This window comes from Oryza sativa, chromosome 2, assembly GCF_034140825.1.
Source record: "Oryza sativa Japonica Group chromosome 2, ASM3414082v1".
NCBI lineage: Eukaryota > Viridiplantae > Streptophyta > Magnoliopsida > Poales > Poaceae > Oryza > Oryza sativa.
Window position 1 is genome coordinate 1,849,731 of NC_089036.1, and position 23,962 is coordinate 1,873,692.

General features: G+C 43.1%; 3 protein-coding genes across 13 annotated transcripts; 1 reads left to right on the plus strand and 2 right to left on the minus strand.

Moving 5' to 3' along the window:
- The first annotated feature begins 6,101 nt into the window (after positions 1-6,101).
- Positions 6,102-6,763, plus strand: LOC4328222 (uncharacterized). Its single transcript, NM_001409284.1, has one exon. It carries the CDS (start codon positions 6,171-6,173, stop codon positions 6,444-6,446), a length of 276 nt encoding a protein of 91 aa, NP_001396213.1. The 5' UTR covers positions 6,102-6,170; the 3' UTR covers positions 6,447-6,763.
- A 2,083-nt stretch (positions 6,764-8,846) lies between these two features.
- LOC4328223 (mitogen-activated protein kinase 13-like) lies at positions 8,847-16,901 on the minus strand. 10 transcript variants are annotated; one of them, XR_001543667.3, is made up of 11 exons: positions 16,518-16,901; positions 12,094-12,502; positions 11,831-11,958; positions 11,693-11,752; positions 11,249-11,398; positions 10,733-10,888; positions 10,340-10,477; positions 10,176-10,249; positions 9,831-9,907; positions 9,464-9,704; positions 8,847-9,297 (listed from the first exon to the last, which is right to left on the minus strand). XR_001543667.3 is itself a non-coding variant. In XM_015770962.3 (11 exons), exons 1-11 carry the CDS (start codon positions 16,737-16,739, stop codon positions 9,223-9,225), a joined length of 1,755 nt encoding a protein of 584 aa, XP_015626448.1. In that variant the 5' UTR covers positions 16,740-16,901; the 3' UTR covers positions 8,847-9,222. The 10 variants fall into 10 exon arrangements, 8 of the variants coding, with proteins under 8 accessions (XP_015626448.1, XP_015626449.1, XP_015626453.1 ...); XR_010738988.1 differs by having other exon boundaries at positions 9,410-9,704; XM_015770962.3 differs by having other exon boundaries at positions 9,831-9,932.
- Positions 16,902-17,881: 980 nt separating this feature from the next.
- On the minus strand, positions 17,882-22,509 carry LOC4328224 (wee1-like protein kinase). 2 transcript variants are annotated; one of them, NM_001409797.1, is made up of 10 exons: positions 21,997-22,509; positions 21,831-21,891; positions 21,639-21,702; positions 21,295-21,555; positions 21,102-21,166; positions 20,895-21,004; positions 20,770-20,810; positions 20,545-20,690; positions 19,421-19,774; positions 17,882-18,393 (listed from the first exon to the last, which is right to left on the minus strand). In NM_001409797.1, exons 1-10 carry the CDS (start codon positions 22,356-22,358, stop codon positions 18,295-18,297), a joined length of 1,563 nt encoding a protein of 520 aa, NP_001396726.1. In that variant the 5' UTR covers positions 22,359-22,509; the 3' UTR covers positions 17,882-18,294. The 2 variants fall into 2 exon arrangements, with proteins under 2 accessions (NP_001396726.1, XP_066163075.1); XM_066306978.1 differs by having other exon boundaries at positions 17,929-18,393; positions 20,545-20,693; positions 21,997-22,504.
- Between the last annotated feature and the right edge of the window lie 1,453 nt (positions 22,510-23,962).

Genomic DNA, 23,962 nt, shown 5'->3' on the forward strand with positions numbered 1-23,962 from the left:
GTGATGGGAACAACCAGGTTCTACCTATGGCTTTCGCATTTGTAGAGAGTGAGAACACTGAAAGCTGGTACTGGTTCCTAGAGAGAGTGCACATTGCAGTGGTGCGTATGAGGCCCAACGTTTGCCTTATACATGATCGTCATGCGGGTATGTTGCGGGCTATTGACTACTTGCAGAACGGTTGGGATGAGAAGGGACTTCCAGCTAAGTGGCCTGATGTTCGGAGTCGGTGGTGCATGCGTCACATGGGTGCAAATTTCTATAAGCAATTCAAGAACAAGCATCTTATGGATCTCTTTAAGAGGCTCTGTGCACAGAACCAAGAGAAGAAATTTAATGAGTTGTGGGACAAGTTGGATGAGTTGACAACGAAGCAAACAGATGAGCAATCTCGCAGACCACAAGTTGAAGGTGACGAGCCTCCCATACCTCTTGGTGCATTACATGATGACCCACCAACAATGAGAAGGAGGTCAGGGTCGGCCATCAGAAATTTCTCTCAGTGGATTGAGAATGAGCCTAAGGAGAAGTGGGCTCTATTGTTCGACACCGATGGATCTCGGTATGGCATAATGACAACCAATTTGGCAGAGGTGTACAACTGGGTAATGCGAGGAGTTCGGGTACTTCCATTGGTTGCTATTGTTGAATTCATCCTTCACGGCACGCAAGCCTACTTTAGGGATCGATACAAGAAAATTGGTCCGTCCATGGCCGATAACAACATAGTGTTTGGCAACGTAGTGACAAAGTACATGGAAGATAAAATCAAAAAGGCACGGAGACATAGAGTTGTTGCTCAAGGCACACAAGTGCATCGGTATGAAATAATGTGTGTTGATAGGAGCAGGCGTGGTATCTATCGCAAGCAAGCCGTGCAGGAATGTGTCTTGAAGGCGGATGGTGGATGTACCTGCAGTTGTATGAAGCCGAAGCTTCATCACCTTCCTTGCTCACACGTTCTTGCTGCTGCCGGTGATTGTGGCATATCTCCCAATGTGTACGTCTCAAATTATTTCAGGAAAGAAGCAATCTTTCATACATGGAGTGAGGAGATATATGGGTTCGGGATCTCAGGATCTTACACAACGCTGAGTGCCCAAGTTTTTTATATTCCAGATCCATCTAAGTTAAGGGTGAAAAAGGGTCGACGCCAAACTAGACGCATCAGAAATGATATGGATGAGTCAGAAGCAGGTGGGAGGACTTTACGCTGCAGCAAGTGTGATCTGCGCGGCCATACTTACAAGAAATGCCCGAAGAATGCAGAAGTTCCAAGCGGCGCTGATGCTAGTCCATCTGGACAGGCAAGTGATGGTAGGCGACCACCTGGTGAAGGAACAACAAGCAGGCGCGCAAGGCCAAGGCGTCGTCGCGCAGCAGGCGATTCCATGGTGTAACAATGCTTTCGATTTAGGAAATAAAATGATGTAATGAGTGTTCGGACTAAATACTTCTATCGTGTAATTTCAATTCAATCTTGTTGTAATGAGTACCTCCGACTATTGTTGTACTAGTAGTATTGCGAACTATTCGGTGTTGTATCATAATGTTATCGTGATGAGTGTTCGGACTAAACACTTTTGTTTGTTTGTACTCTTGTTTAATATGTGTTAGTAATTCGCTTATGAACATTTATTACTTATGTTGAACTAATTATTTATATGTTTCTGATCAACCTATTTGATGCAGGTATGGCGTACGACACACCGGCGCTGTTGAACCGTGGGATTGACAGGAACCACCGCTCGTTCCTGTCAGCAGTCGAGGGTGCACAGCTCGGCACCTTCCGTCCACGCACGTCGCGCGAGTGGTTGCGTGTCGACCCCCGTCACGTTCCTTGGTACGCGTATGTTCACATTTGAACTCAACTTTGCTTTGTTTTGCACTTATGTTTGAAGTTTGCTCTATACAGGTTGCGTGTGGCAGGCCTTCTACCACTTTGTAGGCTTGTTGAGGCGGCGGCGGACGACCGTGACCCAGCGAAGCGGTGGGATGCAGACCGGTCACTCCTTGCCGCTCTTGTAGACCGCTGGAGACCTGAGACGCACACGTTCCACCTTCCCTGTGGGGAGATGGCTCCGACACTGCAGGACGTGTCGTACCTGCTCGGGCTACCGCTGGCGGGAGCACCAGTTGGTCCCGTCGACGGTGTTTTTGGGTGGAAGGAGGATATCACTGCGCGCTTCGAGCAGGTGATGCGCCTTCCACACCTAGGACCGACCACCACCCTTCCTCCGTACTCTACAGTCGGGCCTAGCAAGGCTTGGTTGCTCCAGTTCACTGTAAGTAAATAAGTTGTTATTATCATACATGCTTATTTGCGACCGGATGAGTGTTTTGTACTAACATTTCATTCTTAACTGTAGGCGGACCTTCTGCACCCTGACGCTGATGATTACTCGGTCCGACGCTCCCTTGAGGCGTACCTGTTGTGGTTGTTCGGGTGGGTGATGTTCACTAGCACCCACGGGCACGCTGTGGACTTCCGGCTGGTCCACTACGCACGGTCCATCGCGGATGCTCAGCCACAGGACGTGCCGCAGTGGAGCTGGGGTTCTGCCGTGCTAGCAGCCACGTACCGTGCCCTCTGTGAGGCGTGCACGAAGACTGACGCGGGAGCGATCATCGCTGGCTGTCCTATGTTGCTTCAGCTTTGGGCAGCCGAGAGGTTTGCCATAGGGCGACCAGTGGTGGACAGCGCACCCTACGGGGTTGGTCGCAGCGCGCAGTGGCCAGAGGACGGTCCCACGATGGGGACTTACTGGTGTCGACGTGGGGTTAGTGCAACTTCGCTGCGTTATAAGTTTATCAGTCCTCTTCTTTTTTTTTCCTTCACATAACATGTCTAATTCCGATCATGTTTATTGCAGCGTCGTTACGCTCACGTCCAGGTGAGACGTGGTTACCCGGACTTCGTGTTCGAGTTTGACCGTCTCCAGCCGAGCGACGTCATCTGGGAGCCGTACACAGAAGAGGCCGTCGCTGCGAGAGCACCGCTAGGACTTTCGTCCTTGTGCACACGCGACCAGGCTTACTGGCTCACCATCCTGCCGATGGTGTTCGACATTTTCGTTGAGCCTCACTGCCCGCAGCGTGTGATGAGACAGTTCGGACTTAGGCAGGTGTTTCCGGGCAACGTGCAGCCGACCGTCCCCCCTGCCGACCACTCGTGAGTTCGGATTGTTCATTTCTAAATTTTTATGATAATTACATCATCGAGCCATACAATTTACCTCTCTTCACAGGTTGACTCGACGGGGACAGCTAGCAGGCGCACTTTGGGCTCCACGTGTACAGCAGTACGTTGACGACTGGGTGTTAGCTACAGAGGAGGTGATCAACGAGCTCTTCCCACACACGGAGGAGAACTACCGTGACTACCTTCGCTGGTACCTTCCTCGCACTCGTGCGCGTGTGACCTTCACTCCAGACGCCCCAGAGCCGCACGTTGCCGCTGTCACGGACGCGTATCCCACGCACCGTGACCGAGACTACTTTGTGGCGGTACGTCCAATTTGTATTACTTCCAACAATTATGTCATTTATCTTGCATAATATAGGACAACTACTGAATTTTTTATTTCCATCTTGCATAGGCTGATGCGGCACGGGATATCAGTGCCGATATCACCGCAGTCCAGGTGAGGTTGAGCAGAGGTTTGCACTTGACTGACGTTGAGCAGAGGTCGACCTTCGACCGGATGCAGGAGAAGATGCGTGCGGTCATGCGCGTCTTCTCCTGTCGCAGCGCCGTGGACGTCGTACCTCCAGCTGGTCCGGTACACCCACGGCCTCGCGGTCCTACCGTCGGAGCAGGACCTCGTTTGTCTTCGAGCGCCCCTAGCTTCGGAGCAGTGCGACCTACAGCACCAGTTTCGCATGGTACAGTTCAGCCCAGATATTAGTTCATTTTTGTTTCAGCTTTTGCACGAATGTGTCACCATGTTTTAACTACACGTTTCCTCATCGCAGGACCTCGTATGCCTTCGAGCGCGTTCGCAGGCACGACCGGCGCTTCCGCGAGCTCCGCAGGGGCGTTCGCCACCTCTTCGGGCGCGTTCGCCAGCTCTTCCTCTCACGGAGCGTCGATCCCTCGCCCACACGGTACTTTACTTTTTATTAATACTGTTAAATACCTGTACGAAACTGATGGTCCTTGTCCAGCAGGATTTGCAGCCGGGATCTTCGGTACTGGGGCCTCTTCGTCTCACGCCGGTAGGACTGGTCCTACTAGCCAGTTCTACGACGACGACTTGCACGGTGCAGACCACCAGGACGTACTAGGCTCCTCTCAGCTTGGAGGAGCTCCAGAGGCGCACACTCAGGAGCAGCCAGAGGTCACACCTGTACAGGCAGGACGGGTTGGCCGTGCCGTACCCCCGGACCGACTCACGTACTCCCAGGGGCACATTAGGGCGCAGGGTAGGAGGGACAGGGGTAAGAGGCCTCGTCAGTAGTGTTCTACCTCTTCAGTCCTTATGTGACCGTTTCTTTTGGCTTACAAACTTGTAAAGCGGTACTACTTTTGCTATTACTACTGCAGTACTACTTGTGTTTGTCTCGTCTACGTAGTTCTTTTCATTCGTATGGTGCTTGAACAACTTATGCTCACAACAACACACTTTCGGCGCTTCACGGTAGTGCCATATCCAGTAGCGCGCACAGTCCACAACAGCACACATGAAAAGCGGCAGCTCGAGTTATCACTATCAACTTTCGGCGCTGCCTGTTGACATAAAGTGAATCACGCCCACGCGTGATCGTCTTGTCACATCTAATGAATAATGTATCTCATTGAGTTCACATATATTGCAGTGAAAACGACGCTATATAATTGACAATCTGAAGGCAACCTCTTCATATCTTCTTTCCCACTACCACACCACACACGAAAATGGAAGCCTATTAATTGGTAATACGTAATCTAGAATTGAGATTATGTACAACATTCTTCACTACAATTTTACATTTTGGCAGCAAACCAAATATGATCAAATGCAATTTTACCTTACCAAATATTTGGTAGTGCCAAAACTTGCTTATATTTTGGCATTAACAAAATATTTGTACGGTAACATTCCAAATATGCCCTAAAAAATAATAAAATTGTATTTTACCAGTCTTGGAGATTTTAATCTTGTATAGTTTTCAATATAAAAAGATTTGATAACTATTGATATTTATATAAAAAAAATATAGAGCACAGTACAAAATCGCCCTCCCCCAGAGGGCGGCAAGGGGGCCGCCTGCAAATTTCGTTGACGGCCGTCGCCCGAGAGCGAACGGCCGTCTGCCACGTCATTTTCGCCGCCCTCTGGGAGGGCGATTTTTAAAAATCGCCCTCCCAGAGGGCGGTAGGCGACTATTTCCGTTAATTTTCAAAATGGAAAATTATTTTTGTAAAACTTTTAATAAAAAAAATTATAAATAAAAAAAATTCCGCGACATCGGCCAATACGGCCCACATAAAAGCCCAAGCTTCGTGCATGCGGCGGCCCACAGCAGAAAGTACGTCTGACACCTCCGGCGATCGACCACCGGGTTCCGCTCGCCGGCAAAGTCGCCGTTCCACGTTCCCGCCGCCGGCGCCGCCACCGCCGGCCGTAAGTTGAATCTGCCTCCGAAATTCATCGGCTCGATCTGTTTTAACTGTTTTAGAGATTATCTCCATTATTATTGTTATTTTTTTCCGTTTTTGTTTCTGAGCATTTCTTCCTCAGTTCAGAGCTAACCGTGTCACAGTTACTAGACAAGCTGAACGAACTCAATTTTGAATTTCTAGTTACTCGAGGATAATCTGATTACCGAGTGATAATCCACGGTATATACATCATTATCTCTCCTTCCGAATCGCATGTTAGAGTAGAGGATAGTGCTAATTAACTAGAGGATGAGATAAGCCGTTGGACACATTCCTGCATGCAATGCAAACGCAAAGCAAGTGTGATCCATCCATGCGTGAGGATCGGAGTACGTGTTTATCTGATGGAATCCGCAGATTCCTCCGGAATCAGCAGCGATTTCTCCCTCCCTCCCGATGAATCGCCGCCATACTCTCCTCCCCTCTATATAAACCCCACCCGCGGGACTACGTCATCATCCTGCCACTCTACAAAGAGCTTAATTAGCTAGCTAGTCTCTTCGATCTGCTTCTCTCTTTGGTTTCCATGGCTTCTTCTCGGGTTGTCGTCGCGGTGGCGCTGCTCGTGGCGGCGGTGCTCGCCGCGTTCGGTGCGCTGGCGCCGGCGTGCGAGGGCGCGAGGGTGATGCGCGAGGGCGCCGCCGTCGTCGGCAAGATGTCGAGCTACCAGCCGCCGGTGAGGCATAAGCCTCCCGTCCCGCCGTCGGGGCCGTCGCACAGGCACAACAAGAGGGCGACAGTCCCGAGGAAGAGGAAGCACTTCCCGCCGTCGGGCCCGTCGTACCACGATCCGCACAGCTGAGCTCCGGCGATCGTCGTGCGCGGCCATGGAAAGACGGCCGGCCAGTCAGCATCTCTCTCTGCAGTAGCTTCATTAATTAATTGATTTAATTAGTTAGGAATTATAATAATAATAGCAGGAGAGATTATCTAGCTTAATTGTTATTTCCTTCTTTTGATTAGTTTGGTAGGTTAATTTGAGGTGTAATGCAGGTATTGTTAATTAGCATTTCGTATAGAAATGCGCATGATACATGCATGCCATTTAGTTTAATTTTTAGATGTTTCTCTACGAATTATTCATTTTCTTAAATAAAGTTACTTTGCTTATTAATTAGTTATTAATTGGGTTAAATCTCTACTATCTTAAAAATGGAGTCGTTCTTCTTCCATTCTCTCATCCTACATAGCACATACTAATTACACATGGAGGTGAGAAAAACATTATAGGTGCTGATTTTAACTGTTTCGGCACCTATAGTGTTGATCTCTATATATATTTTAGTAGTAGTAGTGACGTTACACGGAATACTGGTAATATTATAAAAATCTCATTTACGATTTAATTATTTGCCCTCGTAATATTGAAACACTAATTCATACGCTAATTCATGTATCTTTGGAGACGATTTCTGCCGACCGTTGCTACTCTTAATTAAAATGGGTTTTCTAATTGCATCTGAACAAAATTCACTCAGCCTCAAGATTAATTTCTTTAGTGAAATGTTCACTTAAATAAGGGTTTATTTTATTTTCATCACTAGCAAAAATAATAGATGAAACAAATTATATAACAATCCGTGACAAATCTTTTAAAATGTTAGAGGATTAATTTTTATGGAAACTGAACTAATTCTTATGAAAATCATATAACCCAAATATTTCTTTCCCAACTAGCAAAATACCCAAGCTCTGCTACAGATAAAATATATTATATTATAATATGTAATAGACAAAATAAAAATATCAAATATATTATTATCACTTATATGCATGTTTGAATATATGGTATTCACGTGTTTTAACTAAATATTTAAACTATTCCATAATATTAGAAAATATCAATGGTAAATTTGTAAAAAGTTATAAACAGTGCTGGCGTGACAGACTTTTAAATGAGCATAGATGTGACACGATCCAAACATTTTTTTAAAAAAAATAAAATAAATACACCCACACCGCCACACGAGGTCTTGTGCACGTACTAGCCTGCAAGCTGCTATATAAATATACCACAAGGAAGCAAAGAGAACTGAGGCGCGTCTCGCACTCTTGCTCCCTTCTCCCTCCTCGACTGATCACTGATCGATCGATCGATCGCCATGGCTCCTCCTTGCCGCCGTCCGTACGCCGTCGTTGTGCCAGCGGTGCGGGTCGCCGTGCTTGTCGTCGTCGTCGTCGTCGTCTTGCTCGTGCTGCTCTGCGGACCATGCGACGGCGGCGCGAGGCACATGCTGCAGGAGGAGAGTGGTGGCGCGTGGGCGCGGCGGTCGCCGGAGCCCGGCGCCGCCGGCGTCCTGCACCGCCGGACGTCCGACTTCCTCCCGCCGTCCGGCCCGTCGGAGCGGCACAACGCTCGCCTCGACGCCGACGTCGCCGAGCGCGGCCAGAGCTCGCCGCCGGCGTCGCCCTGACGATCGACCATGTGTGCAAGCTGCTCATGAATATTAATCTACTCTCTCCTCTTCTCTTCTGATTCAGTGAAAGTTTGGAAATATATGTGTGAATTATTTCAGATGTTTTCTATCCCGAGTGTGATAATTCAGCTGGATTCTACTCTGTCATCTGTCCATTGAAAGATGTATATATATTTGCAGAGATTCAGAGACCAAGAATGTCTGGCTTTCTGAAACTTCAAAGATGTTTATTCTTGGCAGAGATAAGACTGTATTTGGTTGATATTTTGTTCATCTAGCATGCTTGCATAGTTGCATGAAACTATGGAACATTTGTTAGTTTAATTCTGTCCTATTAAGTTGTTGGCATTATTGTAGACTTGCTGCACATGGTGGAGTGGTTGTTCAGTTATGTGATACATATTCAAGTAAGCTAGATATCAGCAGGTGACTAGGTCTTCCCTGTGCATCATCTAGTCATGCTGCTCTAATGATTCTATCCTGAACTAGATAGATAGATTTGATATGCTTAAATGATGCTCAATGATGATGTAACTGTTGCATAATGCATATATACTTGCAGTTGTATTAGTTAAAAAAATGCTAAAATGTTGTGGATTAGGCTCTGCATGTAGATCGTGTTGGTGTGTCACTGGCCAGAGCTTGCAACAGATTTACCTGCTCCCACTCACCACTTTTGCACTTCACACCAGTATGCTGCATGTAACCTGTATGCATGCAGCTAGCCAGTTCCCCCCAACTGAATGCTAGAAATGATATGAAATTGCACATGCAATTCTGGGATAATATGGCATGCATTGACATAATTTACCAATTACCATTGAGATCTGTTGATTTTGTTCTGAAACGGTAATATGGTACTAAGGTAAAAAAGTGCCAGATTGTTCATATGGCAGATAGAGTCATCACACACTGCCAGGCTATGAGGAAAATGCATGTACAACAAGCCGAGTTGCCAAATTTGGCCTCGAATTGACAAAGACAACTCATTTCTCCAAGCTTGATGCTTTTGGAAGATGATCAATAGGTGATATAAGCTAAGAGCCTAGAGTATCAGCTCATAGATATAGGCAAGGATCCATGATACTGATGGTATAAACAGTTATTGGAATTTGGAATTGCATCAAGATCATGGCCGGCTGAACGCTGGTTACTGATGCCCTAGGAGAGCATCCTGGTCACATTATCTGACAACTCATAGACAACCTCTTCCATGTCCTCAGAGATACCATTCTCCTTCAGAGTGAAAAAAAAAAAGGCAAAGTGAAACAGAGTAAAACTTAGTCAGACCCACAAAAACAAAGATACGAGGGAAAAAATGCACTGATAATTTACTCATAAGATTTACCAAGTGTCAGGCTAAAATTTAAGCACTGTCATCATACTGGCAGTAGGCAAATACCTTCGGGCCTTTATTCCCTCTAATGATGCACGTTGAAGCACTGATACTAGCACTCTTTAAATAGATCTTAGGATTGGAGTTTAGATTGATTATGCCATTTGGATAAGCAGATGCACGATTCTTGCCCTTTTCTTGTGATCTTGGGGGACTTATCATAGTTCGGGCAATAGAAGATATCGCTCTCCTCTCTTCATTGTCAGAGTCTTGATTATTGCTATCTACTGATGAGCATACTCTTTCCCTGTCACATGATTTTTTTTGTAAAGAAGCAAGCAGAACAAGAACCACATAAGATTCTCTGTTCAGATAAAAAAAAGGATTTTAGGCAATTTTAAGTTTCAGGAGCTAGTGAATTCCAGCTATATACCTTGGCAAAGACGCATGCTGTCTCCGCAAGGGGGTACTTCTTTCTCCTCTGCTGTAGTTCTCCTCAAGATGAGCAAACTGCCGTTTGAAACGATCAACCCCACTGTAAGGAGTTAGTATTAGCAAAAGAGACATGGATAAGGGTGTTGGTTATATCACCTGCCAGCACTATCAGCATGAAAATATATACAAATTATGTTTTTTCACTATCGTAAAACAATCATATTCCCCGGAGAGTAGAAAATAAAGCAAACCAGCTAGGTATGAAGAAATAAAGCACCACCGAATGAACAATACTTTTTTTAAAGCACGCCAGCAAACTAGATTTAAAAACTAATTTGCTCACCTTGGATAGAGGAAGCTAATTTGTTCTCCACCTCTGATGTACTCCTGAAGCATTTGGGGATGGTACTCTAATATCTGTTTACTTTCAGAAAATAAAAAAGTAATTTTGAGTGAGATGGATTTATCAGCCAGCCCATAACATAAAATGGAGCGGTAGCTTTGTACCTCTCGATATATCATTTCTCTTACATCATCCTTTGTCAGTTTCCTTCGCTCAAATTCAAACTCAAATTTTGAAACTGGCAGTCTTGAAGGCTCCCGGCTCAACTTAGAAATTCCTCTAAAATATGGATCAGCTAAAGCCTAAAGTAAGTAGGAAAGGTTATGCTTACTCATCAGAAATCACTTGTGAAATTAATTGGACATAAAATAAGAGGGAAAATTGGAACCATGCCATTATAATTTTGTAAAATTTGAGATATGCCATCCTGACCCACACGTCATTGACTCATGTGGGTCTTACATGTTATTGAGATACCGATGGCATATCTCAAACTTTACAAAATTATAATGGCATGGTTCCAATTTACCCAAACCTTTTCCACCAAAAGAAAATACCTCTTCAGCAGTAGGTCGATCTTTAGGATCAAATGCAAGTAAACGCTCTAGCAGGCGCAAAGCGAGAGGATCAGCATTATGAAACTTATGAGAAAAGGGGATAGGATGTTTCCTCTGCATGCCAGTTAAATATCCCCTGGCATTCTCATTACGAATCTGCAGGTGTTATATTAAATATTAAAGAAATCATTGCATGAATACTCATGTGTCTCTGCAAGACATGTGATTAGAATAGCAGAAATCACAATTACATTACTAGACAGGAAATAATTTACTGTGTCTCAGACTTTGCAATCAAATATTGATGAACAAGGAATTCTGTGGCATAATATCTACAAAGAGGGAAGTCTGTGCTGGTGAAGTTCTTCTATGTCACAAGTAGTAGAGCACCAGGAATTGCATTTCATTGCCAGCAATAGCACAGAAGGTAATATGTCTCGCATGGGAAACAATGGAAAATAGCAAACTCATAAGTAATATTTCTCCTTCTTGTGATTGCGTGATAAGCTGGCATACCCGTGATAAAGTTTCAGATGATGGAGTTCCAAGTAGATCTGTTATTAGATCTAACTGGTGCACAACATTCCTCCCAGGAAATAATGGTCTTCCGGTGAGAATTTCAGCAAAAATGCACCCTATACTCCAAATATCAATTGCAGGGGTGTACTGTACAAACAAAATCAACTGTCTTCATGAATATGAAAATATGGGAATATATCTTTCTCATCAGTTTTGTAAAAAACAAATATGACAGCGCCCAATGCAAGAAGGTAAATTTAGCACTTCTCATTAAGGGAAATGGGTGATACTGTACTGATAAAAGCCTAAATACGTCTTTGTATCTTGACACAAGAAGTTGTATTTGGAGAATTTGCAACTTTTTAAGAAAAAATTATATACAAATCTGAAGGACTTGCACATTTCAGGAATGCACAATGTGTTACAGAATGACCAGCTTACTTTGGAGAAAAAAGAACCACATAATTCAGGAGCTCGGTACCACCTTGTTGCCACATAATCCTTCAAATTGCAAACCACAGTATAAGTCTATGAAAATCTTACAGGGGAAATTATGTTATAGAGAAAATAAAGTCGTACGGTCCAAAAAATTGTTGAAGGTGAATCATTAAATGCTACACGTGCAAGTCCAAAATCACAAATCTTCAGTTTGCAGTCTGAATTGGCCAGTATGTTCTTTGGCTTTAAGTCACGATGAAATACATTAGCTGAGACAAGTTAAACCATATATCAGAAACTCAGTAATGATTAATGGTTGAAATATAACTTCCACAAAGTATACAGATTTGGAATGAAGTGGCTGTTGGTGACAAGGTTAATTAGATGCTAATTTCATCACTAACCTGAATGTATGTACTTGAGAGCACAAAGAAGTTGGTACAAGAAAAAACGGTGATGCTCTGGGCTAAGGTCATGATTTGCTTCGATAACTTGATGTAGATCTGACTCCATGAGTTCAAAAACAACATAAATATCCCTGAACTCCCTTCGGGTAGGAGGGAGCATGATGTGCTTGATCACAACAATGTCTGGGTGGCGGAGAAGCCGAAGAACTTTGATTTCCCGCAGAATGCGGATGGCATCTGAAACATGCTCAAAAACATCATTGATCTTCTTGATTGCAACTCTCTCCCCAGTGTGAGTATCTACTGCAGCAGCAACTACTCCATAGCTTCCCTTGCCAACGACCTCTTGAATCTGATATTGGCTTGCCTCCCCGTATTCCGTAAAGAACTCCATGTCCGATGTTCTCTAAAACATCACAATTTCCCAAAATCATATAGACCATCACAGAATAGAAAAAATGTGTATAGAGCATGTGAGGGAACATTTTAGGAGTCCTCAACAATCCAGTAAAATAAGACAATCAAAAGGACCAAAAAGAAAGCAAAGCAGCATTGCAAATTAATCGAAGTTGACATAAAATAAACTGAACCAGAACAACTGATAATTTGGAAACTGTAATGGCACACATCAATATGGCAAAAGTAGCTTCAAGCAAATGACATGCATAATCAAAACATAAAAACAGGAAAGGAAAAATGTTATTGATCGATGTCAATGGTCAAGATCAGTAACAAACATAGTTAAATCAGAGCAATGCAGTTAAGTCAAAGCAAAAAAAGATCTACATATAGATGAATTGTGTTCACAAGCTATTACAAAATAAGGCAACTAGAATCAGGTGGAAAGAGAACGAGAACGAGTTCAGACCAACGATCGAAGATGTAATAAGGTGATTCGAATTAGGTGGGTCGTCAGTGTTCCAAGGCCAAAAATGCTGTCCGGCACCGCAGGAAGCAAAATCTGATTTGGGAAGAAAAAACAGGGGTCGGATTTCTAGGTATAACAGGTAGCTGCGGTCGTAGGAGAGGGGGGATTCGAAGATTATCGAAGAATGAAGAAACTAGGTTAGGAGTTCGGAGAGTGGGGAAAGGGGAGGGATAGGCAAAAGGGATGGATTTGTCCAAAAATAATGTGGGCCCACATCAATTTTTCCCTCACCAGTATGTTGTGCACCCTTCTACGCTACTAGCTCCTTGCACCATATTGATGGAGAACTAATTAAATTAAACTTGCAGCTTAGATAAATGAAAAAGAGTAAATGTAACGTAAGAGGGATGTATCTTTCATCAGAAGAAGACATGTAGCATAAAAAAGATTTGGCGAACACACGTTGATCCAAAGAACCCTAAGTGCCTAACCATTGCACAATTCCATTGGTTCATATCATCTCTAGCCTCCATGTTAGAGTCATTAGACCTAAACAAGAATTTGAATAAAATTCTAAAATATTTCGACATTTTACATTGGATAGTTTTGCAAAATGTTTCAGTTTGTACCAATCAAGACTGGATTTCTTTGAAGATGTGTCTACAAAGAGACTGCATGCATTGATTCAACATCCATACAGTGGTCAGGATGCACTATTTCTAGCTACAACAAAATGTGGAAGATTAAGTAATTTTAATTTGTAATGTTATAACAATCAACTCTGTTCCACATGAACATAAAATCAATATCATAGTTATCACCATGTAATTATCGTGCAAAAAAGAAAATCAAACAATTGGCAGATCATTATTAAGAGTGCATCAAAACCTTTAAAGAACATCAAGGCTAAATTGAAATTAATTGCTCAATCTGGGTTTTCTAATACATCTATATAAGGATTTTATGCAATATCCTCGATACTAATATTAGAATTTTGAACTTTGCTAATCCAAACAGTTAGCATGAGTATGCAATTTATCACTAGCCCACTGTACCGCCCAAAAATTATGCTTTTCTTCACAATTTTCATTCATGGTCCAAAATTCTCGTGGTTATTTTGGCGAATTCAAAGTTATAATAGACAGATACTTGCACTCAAGTGGACAAGCACTACGCCACTACCTACTATTGCATCATCCCCCTGAAAAGTCATGTGTTGCCTTTTCATTTATCTTAGATATCTACTATGAACTAAGGGGCAAACATCCATTCTTGATGCAAAGAAACTGGCAGGTGCATTATTCCTAACTATCGTCCTTTCCTTATTTACATCCAACTCTGCAACCATATCTCACCTATCATGAACAAATATCTCATCTTTCATGAAGCTCCTAAGTTCCCAGGTCCTAACCCCCTACACGGAGACACAACAGCAAATGCTGTTTCTTGTTGCTGCCAAAGCAGAGAACACTACACCCTGATTACCAACTAAGCAATAGTCATCCAATCAGATTGCAGCAGAGAGTCACCACCCCCTTCCACAAAGCTTCGATGTGGCATATGAACAATTGAAACAGGATGCATTCCTCATCCACAGGAAGGGAGATGATTTGAGCATGTTAAGCTCCACAGCTTAGAAGGTTGTGAGCATAAAAATCAAAACACATTTGATGCAGTGATTTATAAGGTAACCAATTTACATATATGTAAGGAAATGGAGATCAGAGTTGCTTAAAAAGAACAAATTAACTAGTCGAAATAGCGTGAAGGCAATAACACAAGAGAAGTAACTAGTATATACCTTGCTCAATAACAAATGAGCCCCACATGAAGGATCATTAGAGAAAGGAAGTACACGATTAGAGTTTTGAACTGCATCGATCAAAAGTAATACAACTGCCCAAGCATTTCAGGAAAGTGGCTGAGGTACCTTCTGAATGCTCATGGTATCAACAGAAAGATAAACAGCAGAGCAAGTAAAAATAGCAAAGGCCAGCATCTATGCTCTTCTCCTTATAATTATCATGGGCAGAGTGATAAAGTCAGATTTCAGCCAAACAAAAATGCTATACCCTCAAGGTCAAACTTAATAAATTAAGAAGTTGGATCCAAGGTGCAATCAAGATTTGCTATCAGTAGAATCTGTCACTGCCAACGACATCAGAAAGACAAGGACACCAGAGCTTCTGCCGAACTATCCAAGCAAAAAACTAAATGGAACGTGTACGGAAGGAACTTAGAACACATGAGATAAATTTGACCTAATGAATTAATATAATAAAAAGGGACACAAAGGTTTGAGCTCCAAACAAGAAATAGGAGAAGTGCACCTTCGTGAAGCAAGCAACAGCTAAAACCTATCCTGTGAAATTGCATGGTCAGAATAGCCATAGCCCACCACAATTGACAATTCTACAGAATAATTCTTTTGCCATGGCACGGTAAGAATATATTCAAGCACTTGGAAAGCACAAGCAGAGCGGGAGAAAAGATCATCCTGTTGCAAAATACCAACACCAGAAGCCACCTAACAGACAGAACCACCAGGAAGCAAAATTGGAATAAAGCATCAACCAAATCCACTTGAAGGCGAGTGTTTTTATATAAAAAATAAGAGCAATTCTACGGTCCTTGAGGACCATGAGATACTAAAATTTTAGTGTAAAATTTGGTATCTCATGGTACCTTATAGTACCTAGGTACCAAGAGGTACCAAATTTACAATAGAAAAAAGGTACCTCATGGTATCTCTTCAAGGACCGTAAAATTGCTCATAAAATAAACAAAGAGAAATTTTGGATAAGAATAGAGCTGCGCGATCCTTGTATCCAAGAATGAAAAACAGTGTGGCTTTTAGCGAAGAAACACACAAGACAACTATTCTTCGAACCAAGAACCCATCAAAATCATACCGGAAATAAGCTTTGCACATTGTGAATGGGAAAGTGCATATTTTCCCTACAAGGCCCACTACCACATCATGCTACAAATTGCTCGAGCTAGAAGGGGTTGCTCCAATTGCTAATAGCATCAAAGAAAAGCTAAGGTTCTTACTTGCTACCACTGAATTTGAAGGAATTGTTCTGCTGTGCCACCACCACCACCTAGACCAAGGGAGGACACATGGTAGGAACTAAAACAAGCAGACAGATTGCCGTGGAACTTGACCAACGGAAGAAACATGGCTGGCACTAAATCAAACAGTCAGATTGCCTTGGAACTTGGAGGCAATGCCACACGTCATTTTTTTACCGAAATTTCAGAGCAAAAGCGGGGAAGCTTTAGACCGAGTAAACTCCCGGCGCGACCAACTGAACACACACCCTACAAGTCAAATTCGATCGAGTTCACACCCTTCAACCACTCAATCGCATCGAATTCTCGTGAAAAAAAAGGCCAGAAGAATCCATGAAAATGGCAGAGACGTGAGCTTCCACCCATCGTACAGCCTGTCAATTGATCAACCCGGAATCCGAGAAACACGCGAGGGTTAACAGCATCACCAGTTCACCACCACACAACTGACACGAGGCGGGCAGGTGTGAACACGAACCTCGTTCCTGAGCTGGGCGTCGGGCGGCGGCGGCGAGTTGCGCGCAGGGACGCGGATGGCGGCGGGGAGCGCGAAGGGGCCCGGGACCACCTCGAGCCCACCGTCGCCGCCAGGGTGGCGCGCCAGGGAAGACGAGCGCAAGGGCTGATAGGCGGAGGCGGTGCGGCCGCGGCGGCGGCGGAGCCATCTGCGGACGCCGTCGACGACCCCTCCCCCGGCCATGGTGGTGGCGCTGCTCCGGCGACGCCAAGCGGCATTGCGGAGGCGGCGGCGGCTGCTCCTCCCCCGGGGTTTTGTACGCCGCCGCGGCGGGGAGGACCGCGCCGGCGTCTCGCGCCCTCGTCGTCGTGAGAATCGACTGATTGACTGACGAGTCGTCGCTGCGGAAAAAATCGGACGGTTTTGGGCGAGTATTAGGCTCATGGACGGATGCGATTGACGGAGATGCCTTTCTATTATTTTTCTTTTTTTTAAGAATTATACGGTATAACGAGACACTCATAACACACGCACACTCGTTCCTATGAACGCACGCATGTAAACTCTACCACTATGAGTATCTACGAATACTAGACCGGTAAATCCTTAAGATTAACGAAGTAACCACAGACACTTGCTAGATCAAAGAAAAAAACATATTTCTAAAATTAAACACAATTTATGAATATAGACATGCAAATGTGCAATTGCAAGCATGAAAGACGTATAATGATGTCATTTACTTCTACATAGATAAATAAATAGACAACATAATAGCATCTACTTCTGCACACAACGAACGGACATACAAAATCCTCTGGTTAAACGAACAGACAACGGTTAGACGATCATCAATTTGATAATACCTCAAAAATCTCAAGGGATAATCAAATTGGAATGGAGGGAATTTTTTTTTCTCCATCACACAAAAGAGGTATGGCACACTTACCACTAGACATATAACACCGCACCCTTTTTTTAACCAAGCATGCAACATTATTAGTTTTTATTTTGTATATGAAAAGAAAATGATTCCCTCGTTTTTATACGAAGTTAAATATTTTTGTTTTCACCACCAACTTTTAGAAATTTGTGCATTAAAAAACATTTCTTATGGCCTTATGATATTAAACTATATGATTTTCTAAAATGGATAGTCAAATATATAAATATTTGACACGAAACAAATTTAGAATGACAAGTAATTTATAGCAAGGGGAAGTACATTTTTACTTTTTTCTTTTACATTCTTATTATGATCCGCACAAGTTTTAAATTTGATAGGTTATCTTCGTAAACAAAAGGTTGTCAAATCTTGAGTTAGACTTGATCTAAAGACAAATATCATCCACTGAAACTTGATTAGCAGACACACCACTCAGTAATTCTCCATAACAAATCGCATTCAAGCAGACTAGCACGCACAAATCCAAAGGAAAATAAGCCACGACTAGGAGTCGGGCGTGCATAGAACGGCAGATGCCCCCATCCTTCAATCACAAACTCAGAACACGCCAAAAACGTCAGGGGAGCCAAAGCCACTTGGGCACTTGGCTTGACAATATCCATAACTTACAAACATTGCTCGAATTCCTGGCAAAGAAATCGAATCAATGCTTGGTGTTCATATTGCCTATACAAAATCAGATCAGGGCAAAAGCACTAGTGCACGGAATCTGCCTATCTGGAGACAAGTAGTTCACCCTTGGGGAGTTTCTCTTGGTGGATGTACAAAATTGGCAGCAGCTGATTGGGTTGACACAGCTTCACGCTGCCGGGATCTGATGGGTGCAGCGGTCTATTTCTTCGCTGGGGCCTTGTGAAGCTTATCAAAGATGGGATGTCTCAGGACTTCTTTCGCAGATGGCCGCCTCACTGGATCAGGATCCATCATGGACTGAAGACAAGCAGAAAGAGAATGTTAAGTTGCATGTCGGATTGCCTGTTATAGGAGAGCAGATGCTTCTGAGAAACATTATTTGAATTTGCACCTTCAGCCTACCAGCTAGTAGCTCATGTACTCAAAGGTTGGTACCTCAGTACGCAAGATATTTTTGCATAAAATGCATATGAGAGCACATTATGCTTAAATGCTTAGTTGAACCAAAATAACAGTTAGTATCACACATGCTACGAGTGTGACTAGACGTGTTGGGAAAAAGAACATGATAACAAAACAGAAAGATTTAACCAAAGATAAAGTTAACTGGAACTAAAAGGCAGAACAAAGTAGTGACAGAAATGATAATCATACCCAACAAAAGAACATTTCTTGTCTTAACCAACTATATGCTAAAAATAGCAAATTGTACTAGAGCAGATTCAGCAAATGACTATTTAGGTGTTGTTGATTTTAGAAAGAGATACAGAAAGGCCAAAAACAGGCCACTACCATATTCTATAGAAATCACTTTAGTGTATCAAAAGTGACCAATTAATACTTCCTCCGTTTCATAATGTAAGTCATTCTAGCATTGCCCACATTCATATGGATGTTAATGAATATAAATATATATATATGTATAGATTCATTAACATCCATATGAATGTGAGCAATGCTAGAATGACTTACATTATAAAACGGAGGGAGTATCATATTCTACAATGACTTCATCAGTTGGAAACTTGAAAATATATATCCAACGTCAGGGTGCTTCACTGCTTATGTATCATAAACTGAAGCAGTATATCAACAAATCAGTCTTTTAGTTGTGGAAACAGAAAGTCTAACACAGGATGAGAGGAAGACTTTCCCTTCAAACAAATTAAATAAAAGAAATGAAAAGATAAGAAATTCCTGGAAATGGAGCTTCTACTCCAACATGGGGAAGATACTGGGATCGTGGCAATTAAATGTGTTTCCTCTGATATAAATAGAGGCAAATCAAAATAAGCAGGGACAGACAAGTTACACGGTGTTGTACCTTTATTAAACTCTGAAATTGCATTGGGCATCCTGGAAGCAACGCAATTTTTCCCTCCCGGAGACTTGTGAACTGAGGTCCAGAATCAGGAAGCTGGGTACCTCTTATAAGTTCATAGATAGCTGCCCCAAGAGAAAAGATATCCACCTTGTCAAGATGCTCATACTTGTCGTTCAGCATCTCTGGAGGCATATAACGTGAATCTCCATCTTCAATTGCCAAACTCCGATCAATAAGTGTAGCACAACCAAAATCACCAAGCTTATAAACACCATTTCTGACATATATGTTATCTGGCTTCACATCAAGGTGTGCAATACCACGTTCATGAATGAAGTCCAAGCCTTTGCAGATCTTCATTTTCACAAAATTAAGTTTAATATTAATAGGTGAGATACACATGGAATGTATGGAGAATTTGGAATGCAAACAACACATGATTACAAAAGCTGGTCTATAATGAGCTTCAGAGAAAGACAAACACTACCAGCACAAAGTATATGCCCTTTCCCACTTCTACAAGAATTCTCTCCAACACTAAAACTTGTGCAGGTAAATAGTATTTGTGAACTGCCTCACGCAATTAGAATACACCCTATATTGTGGCTATCTGTATACCATAGTACCATACCTCCATTATGGAGATTAGGCTTCAGTATTTGTTTGAACTGGATGACGCCCATCAACATCAAGTTGAAATATGTTACACTCACCAAGTTAAAATAGAAGATCTAAGACCTGTTTGTTTACTCTAGCATGATGATAAGTGTTCCATTTTACTTTCCAACTGCATGTGTTGTATACCGTGTTTGTAAGAACTAAGAACCCAAAAACTTGCATGTTTTACTCCCAAAGACCAGAACATGCACCTTACAAACATCATGGTCAAATAAGAGCAATCAATTGCTAATGTAAGTGGATAACAGCAGAGAATAAACATTATCCATGAATAATTTGAGCCTTCAGAAAGTATTTAATATATGTTGCAGAAACTTGTTTGGATGAATTACGACATAATATTGTTATTATATCATAACTGCAACATAACTTAGCTACGCGTACTGATCCAATGACAAAGAAGAAACAAAATGAACCAGTAAACAATAAGAGTAACTATTGCGTACCTGGTACAGCAGTTCCAGGGCTTCCCCACATTTCAGCGGCTGATTTCTATCCATGGACAGGCAGCGGTCACACAGTTCCATTTGAATAAAAAGCTGTTTGTTCTCAAACCAAGAAGTGAAATATCCAACAATGTTCTCATGGCACCCTGCTAAGACATGTAACAGATGTTATAACCATGTAAGAAATATAGCTGAAAATGAGGAGGTTATAGTTAATTTTGCTACCTAAGGCTGCCAAAGCTTGAACTTCCTTCACTGCTTGCCTCCTGCAATGAGAGAGACAACATACAAGTATGCAACATTAGTTTTTCATGGTTAATAATTAAGCATAACGACTGCTGCAAGGCTACCTTTCCCTGTCATTATGCAGTTGCCTGATACTCCGTTTTACTGCATATAAGCAGCCATCTATCCTCTTCAGAACTTTGAACACAACACTGAAGTTTCCACGTCCAATTTGCTGAAAATCAAGTGTGCTCATAAGCAAAACCAACATAAAATGGAAGTGTATAACCTGACACAGATAACCAATACATATCCAAACTTCCAAAGCAAACCTCAATCTCATGGAAATCAGTTCGATAGCGTGAAAGGCCATCACCATCAACAGAAGGAGAAAACCCTGCATATAAAAAATGTGTATTGGGAGATGTAAGGCTACACGGTACTGACAAACAGATAAATGATAGTTTTGAGGGGATGTATCGAGATGATTATGATACAATAGCATACAATGCATCAAAATGCTACCTGATGATTTGCATTGTCTCCCACCAAAAACATTATCATCTATTTGATGATCTGTATTGAGGTATGGATTCCTGATGCATGGTGGAGGCATCACCCGGCAGCGAAGAGCCACTGCCGATTGGGAGACATAACTACCTCTCTTGTGCGAACTAGATTCCTTCAGCTGTTCCTCCTCTGAATCATCTAGACCTTCAAACTGAACTGGAGCAATCCACTGGCTATCAAAAATGTCATTGGAGCCAAGGCCTTTGGGGGAACAATCTGTAAGCATTGGCACACATCCAATTATACAGAGAATAAATAAACAAAGGGAGCATATCAAACTAGTATAAGTGAAGTCTCACCTCTCTTGTATCTCTTGCTCCTACAGACTGATTTCTCTGGAGAATTGGGGCAAGGGATATTCTCCTGCAGATGACCACAGAAACGGACAAAAAAAATCAGCAAAAATTAAAGTAAAGCTCAATATCCATTTCTAATCGATCAATCTCGCATCCCAGAAACTAAAGCGCCGCCTTTCCCCCAATACCCCCAACCTTATTGGCGTCGAAGCCGCTCCCGAGCTGCGGCGCATCTGGCGTGATGTAATCCGGGGTACTGCAGAACAGCAAGCAAATAGATGAAGAAATAGGGTTAATCCAACCGCACTCCACCCCCTCAAGCACACGAAAGCACAGCTCGGAGCCGGATCGGGAACCCTACCAGAAGAAATCCTGGCTGAGGATGCCACTATCCTTCTCCTCCACGACCTCGTCGGCGTCCATTGGCGTGGCCTGCGGCTGCAGCGGAGGTAGGGGCGGAGGCGGGGTCGGGTCCGGGTCGCAGGACCCCTCGAGCAGCTCCTCGAAGGGCGTGAAGGGGGTGCGCGCCGCGGCGGCGCCCTCGCGGGGGGCGTCGGCGAGGAAGGAGAAGAGGGAGACGTGCTCGAGCTGCAGCGACAGCTCCCCCGACGGCGACCTCCCCTCCCTCTCCCTCTCCCTCTCCCTCTCCCTCTCCTTCCCCGCCGCAGCCGTGGCGCGGCGGGACTTGCCGCCGCGCGGCCGCGGGGTCTTCGTCCTCAGCATCTCCCCGCCGCGAAGAGGAGATCTCCGCCTCCACCGAGCTCGCCGCAGCCCTCCCCCTCGTCGCCGCCGCGTCGCGCCGCCTCGGCTTCGCCTCCGCCACTTCGAGAGGTGTGTGGGTTTTGGAGGAGACGAAATGTACTACTACCAGTTGTAGTGGGAAGGAAGAAAAAAAATAAATGGAAAGAAATGGATTAATTAAAAATTGAAATGCGAGCGATTTGGCGGTGGAATTGGCGGGAGGAGGGGGTGGGGGGTTCGCCAATTCGAGGGGTGGAAATGGAATTGGCCGCGTGGCACTCGTTTTTTCTTTCTCGATTTGGGCGTTGGTCGCATGGGCCAAAATTGCGGCCTTTGTCACATTTGTAAGGCCTGCGAAACGAAAAATAATTGGGCCACAATCCCGGGCCCTTCTAGGGCTTTTTCGGGTTAATCCAACCCCAAGAAAATTAAGAAGGATTTTGAGAGATATAATTCTACACCTATCATGTGTAGAATTATTTCCCCTCAATCATTTTTCCTTAAGGATTAATCCAACAAAGGCTATGAAAAAAGAGCTAGAGTTTCGCCTGTCATAAACAAGGGCTAACCGTCCGAAGCATTGTTCGGTTATTTAGGGATTGCAGGGTTTAAATTATCTCTTTAAATCCCCTAAATTCTTTTGTGGTTTGGATTAACCGAATAAGATCTTATGGGTATTTAGGCCCACATATCAGGGTCATTATGAGAGCCCAAACCCATGATGTCGTCTTATCGTTTTGAGTACGTATCAAAGATAACTAAGGTGTGTTTCATTTTTACATACGTAATTGTTATAGAAGTATTATTTAGGCCATAGTTCTAAAAGGATTATCTCTAAAATTTTTTATATCATACTTTCTCTGTCTAAAATATACTCCCTTCGTTTTACAATGTAAGTCATTCTAGTATTTTACATATTCATATTAATGTTAATAAATATGGGAAATGCTAGAATGACTTATATTGTGAAACGGATGAAGTATATAGTAGCTTAATAGTAGGTGGGGCATCATCAAGTCCTACGAGTCTAGATAGCATCCTGCCCGGATTGATAACATTTGGAAAGGGTGAATAGATAACTTTTTTAAAGTTATTTATTGTTTGATAACAATTAATTTATTTGTATGAGCAAGCTTTGTCTATCTATAATCTACCCAATTATCTGGTTAGAACACCGTTATCTTCTAGTGTAACTATTTTCAATTACTACATAGGATACGCATATGTAGCTATTGGGAAATCATGCCATAATCAGGTTTTGCAAAGTCGCACGATTATCATGTGCGGTAATCTTCTCAGTTCTTAAAACCGTGGTAATCCTCACGACAACCACACGGTTTTCACAGTAATCGCGGTAACCGTCTTATCGTGGGGGTGACATTAACCCCATCCAAAATAGTTTGGTGAACTCCGATCGTAACGTAATTTGTCTGTTCAAAGAGTAAAGTTTTTTTTCCTTCATAGAAGATATACTACTTAGCTACCGTATGAATCAGGTTAAAAATCCCTGTTTGGGAAACATGGGTTTATTCCAAGTCCCTGTTACATCGGATGTTTGATACTAATTTGGAGTATTAAACATGCAT

Coding starts and splice junctions, on each gene's coding strand:
- LOC4328222 (NM_001409284.1), top strand. CDS start 6,171: ATGGCTTCTTCTCGGGTTGTCGTCGCGGTGGCGCTGCTCGTGGCGGCG.
- LOC4328223 (XM_015770962.3), bottom strand. CDS start 16,739: ATGGCCGGGGGAGGGGTCGTCGACGGCGTCCGCAGATGGCTCCGCCGC. Junction 11,959..12,093: donor TCTCAAGTACATACATTCAG/GTTAGTGATGAA, acceptor AACTTGTCTCAG/CTAATGTATTTCATCGTGAC. Junction 11,753..11,830: donor CTTCAACAATTTTTTGGACC/GTACGACTTTAT, acceptor TGCAATTTGAAG/GATTATGTGGCAACAAGGTG.
- LOC4328224 (XM_066306978.1), bottom strand. CDS start 22,358: ATGCTGAGGACGAAGACCCCGCGGCCGCGCGGCGGCAAGTCCCGCCGC. Junction 21,167..21,294: donor GAGACAATGCAAATCATCAG/GTAGCATTTTGA, acceptor TTTTATATGCAG/GGTTTTCTCCTTCTGTTGAT. Junction 21,005..21,101: donor CTGATTTCCATGAGATTGAG/GTTTGCTTTGGA, acceptor CTTGATTTTCAG/CAAATTGGACGTGGAAACTT.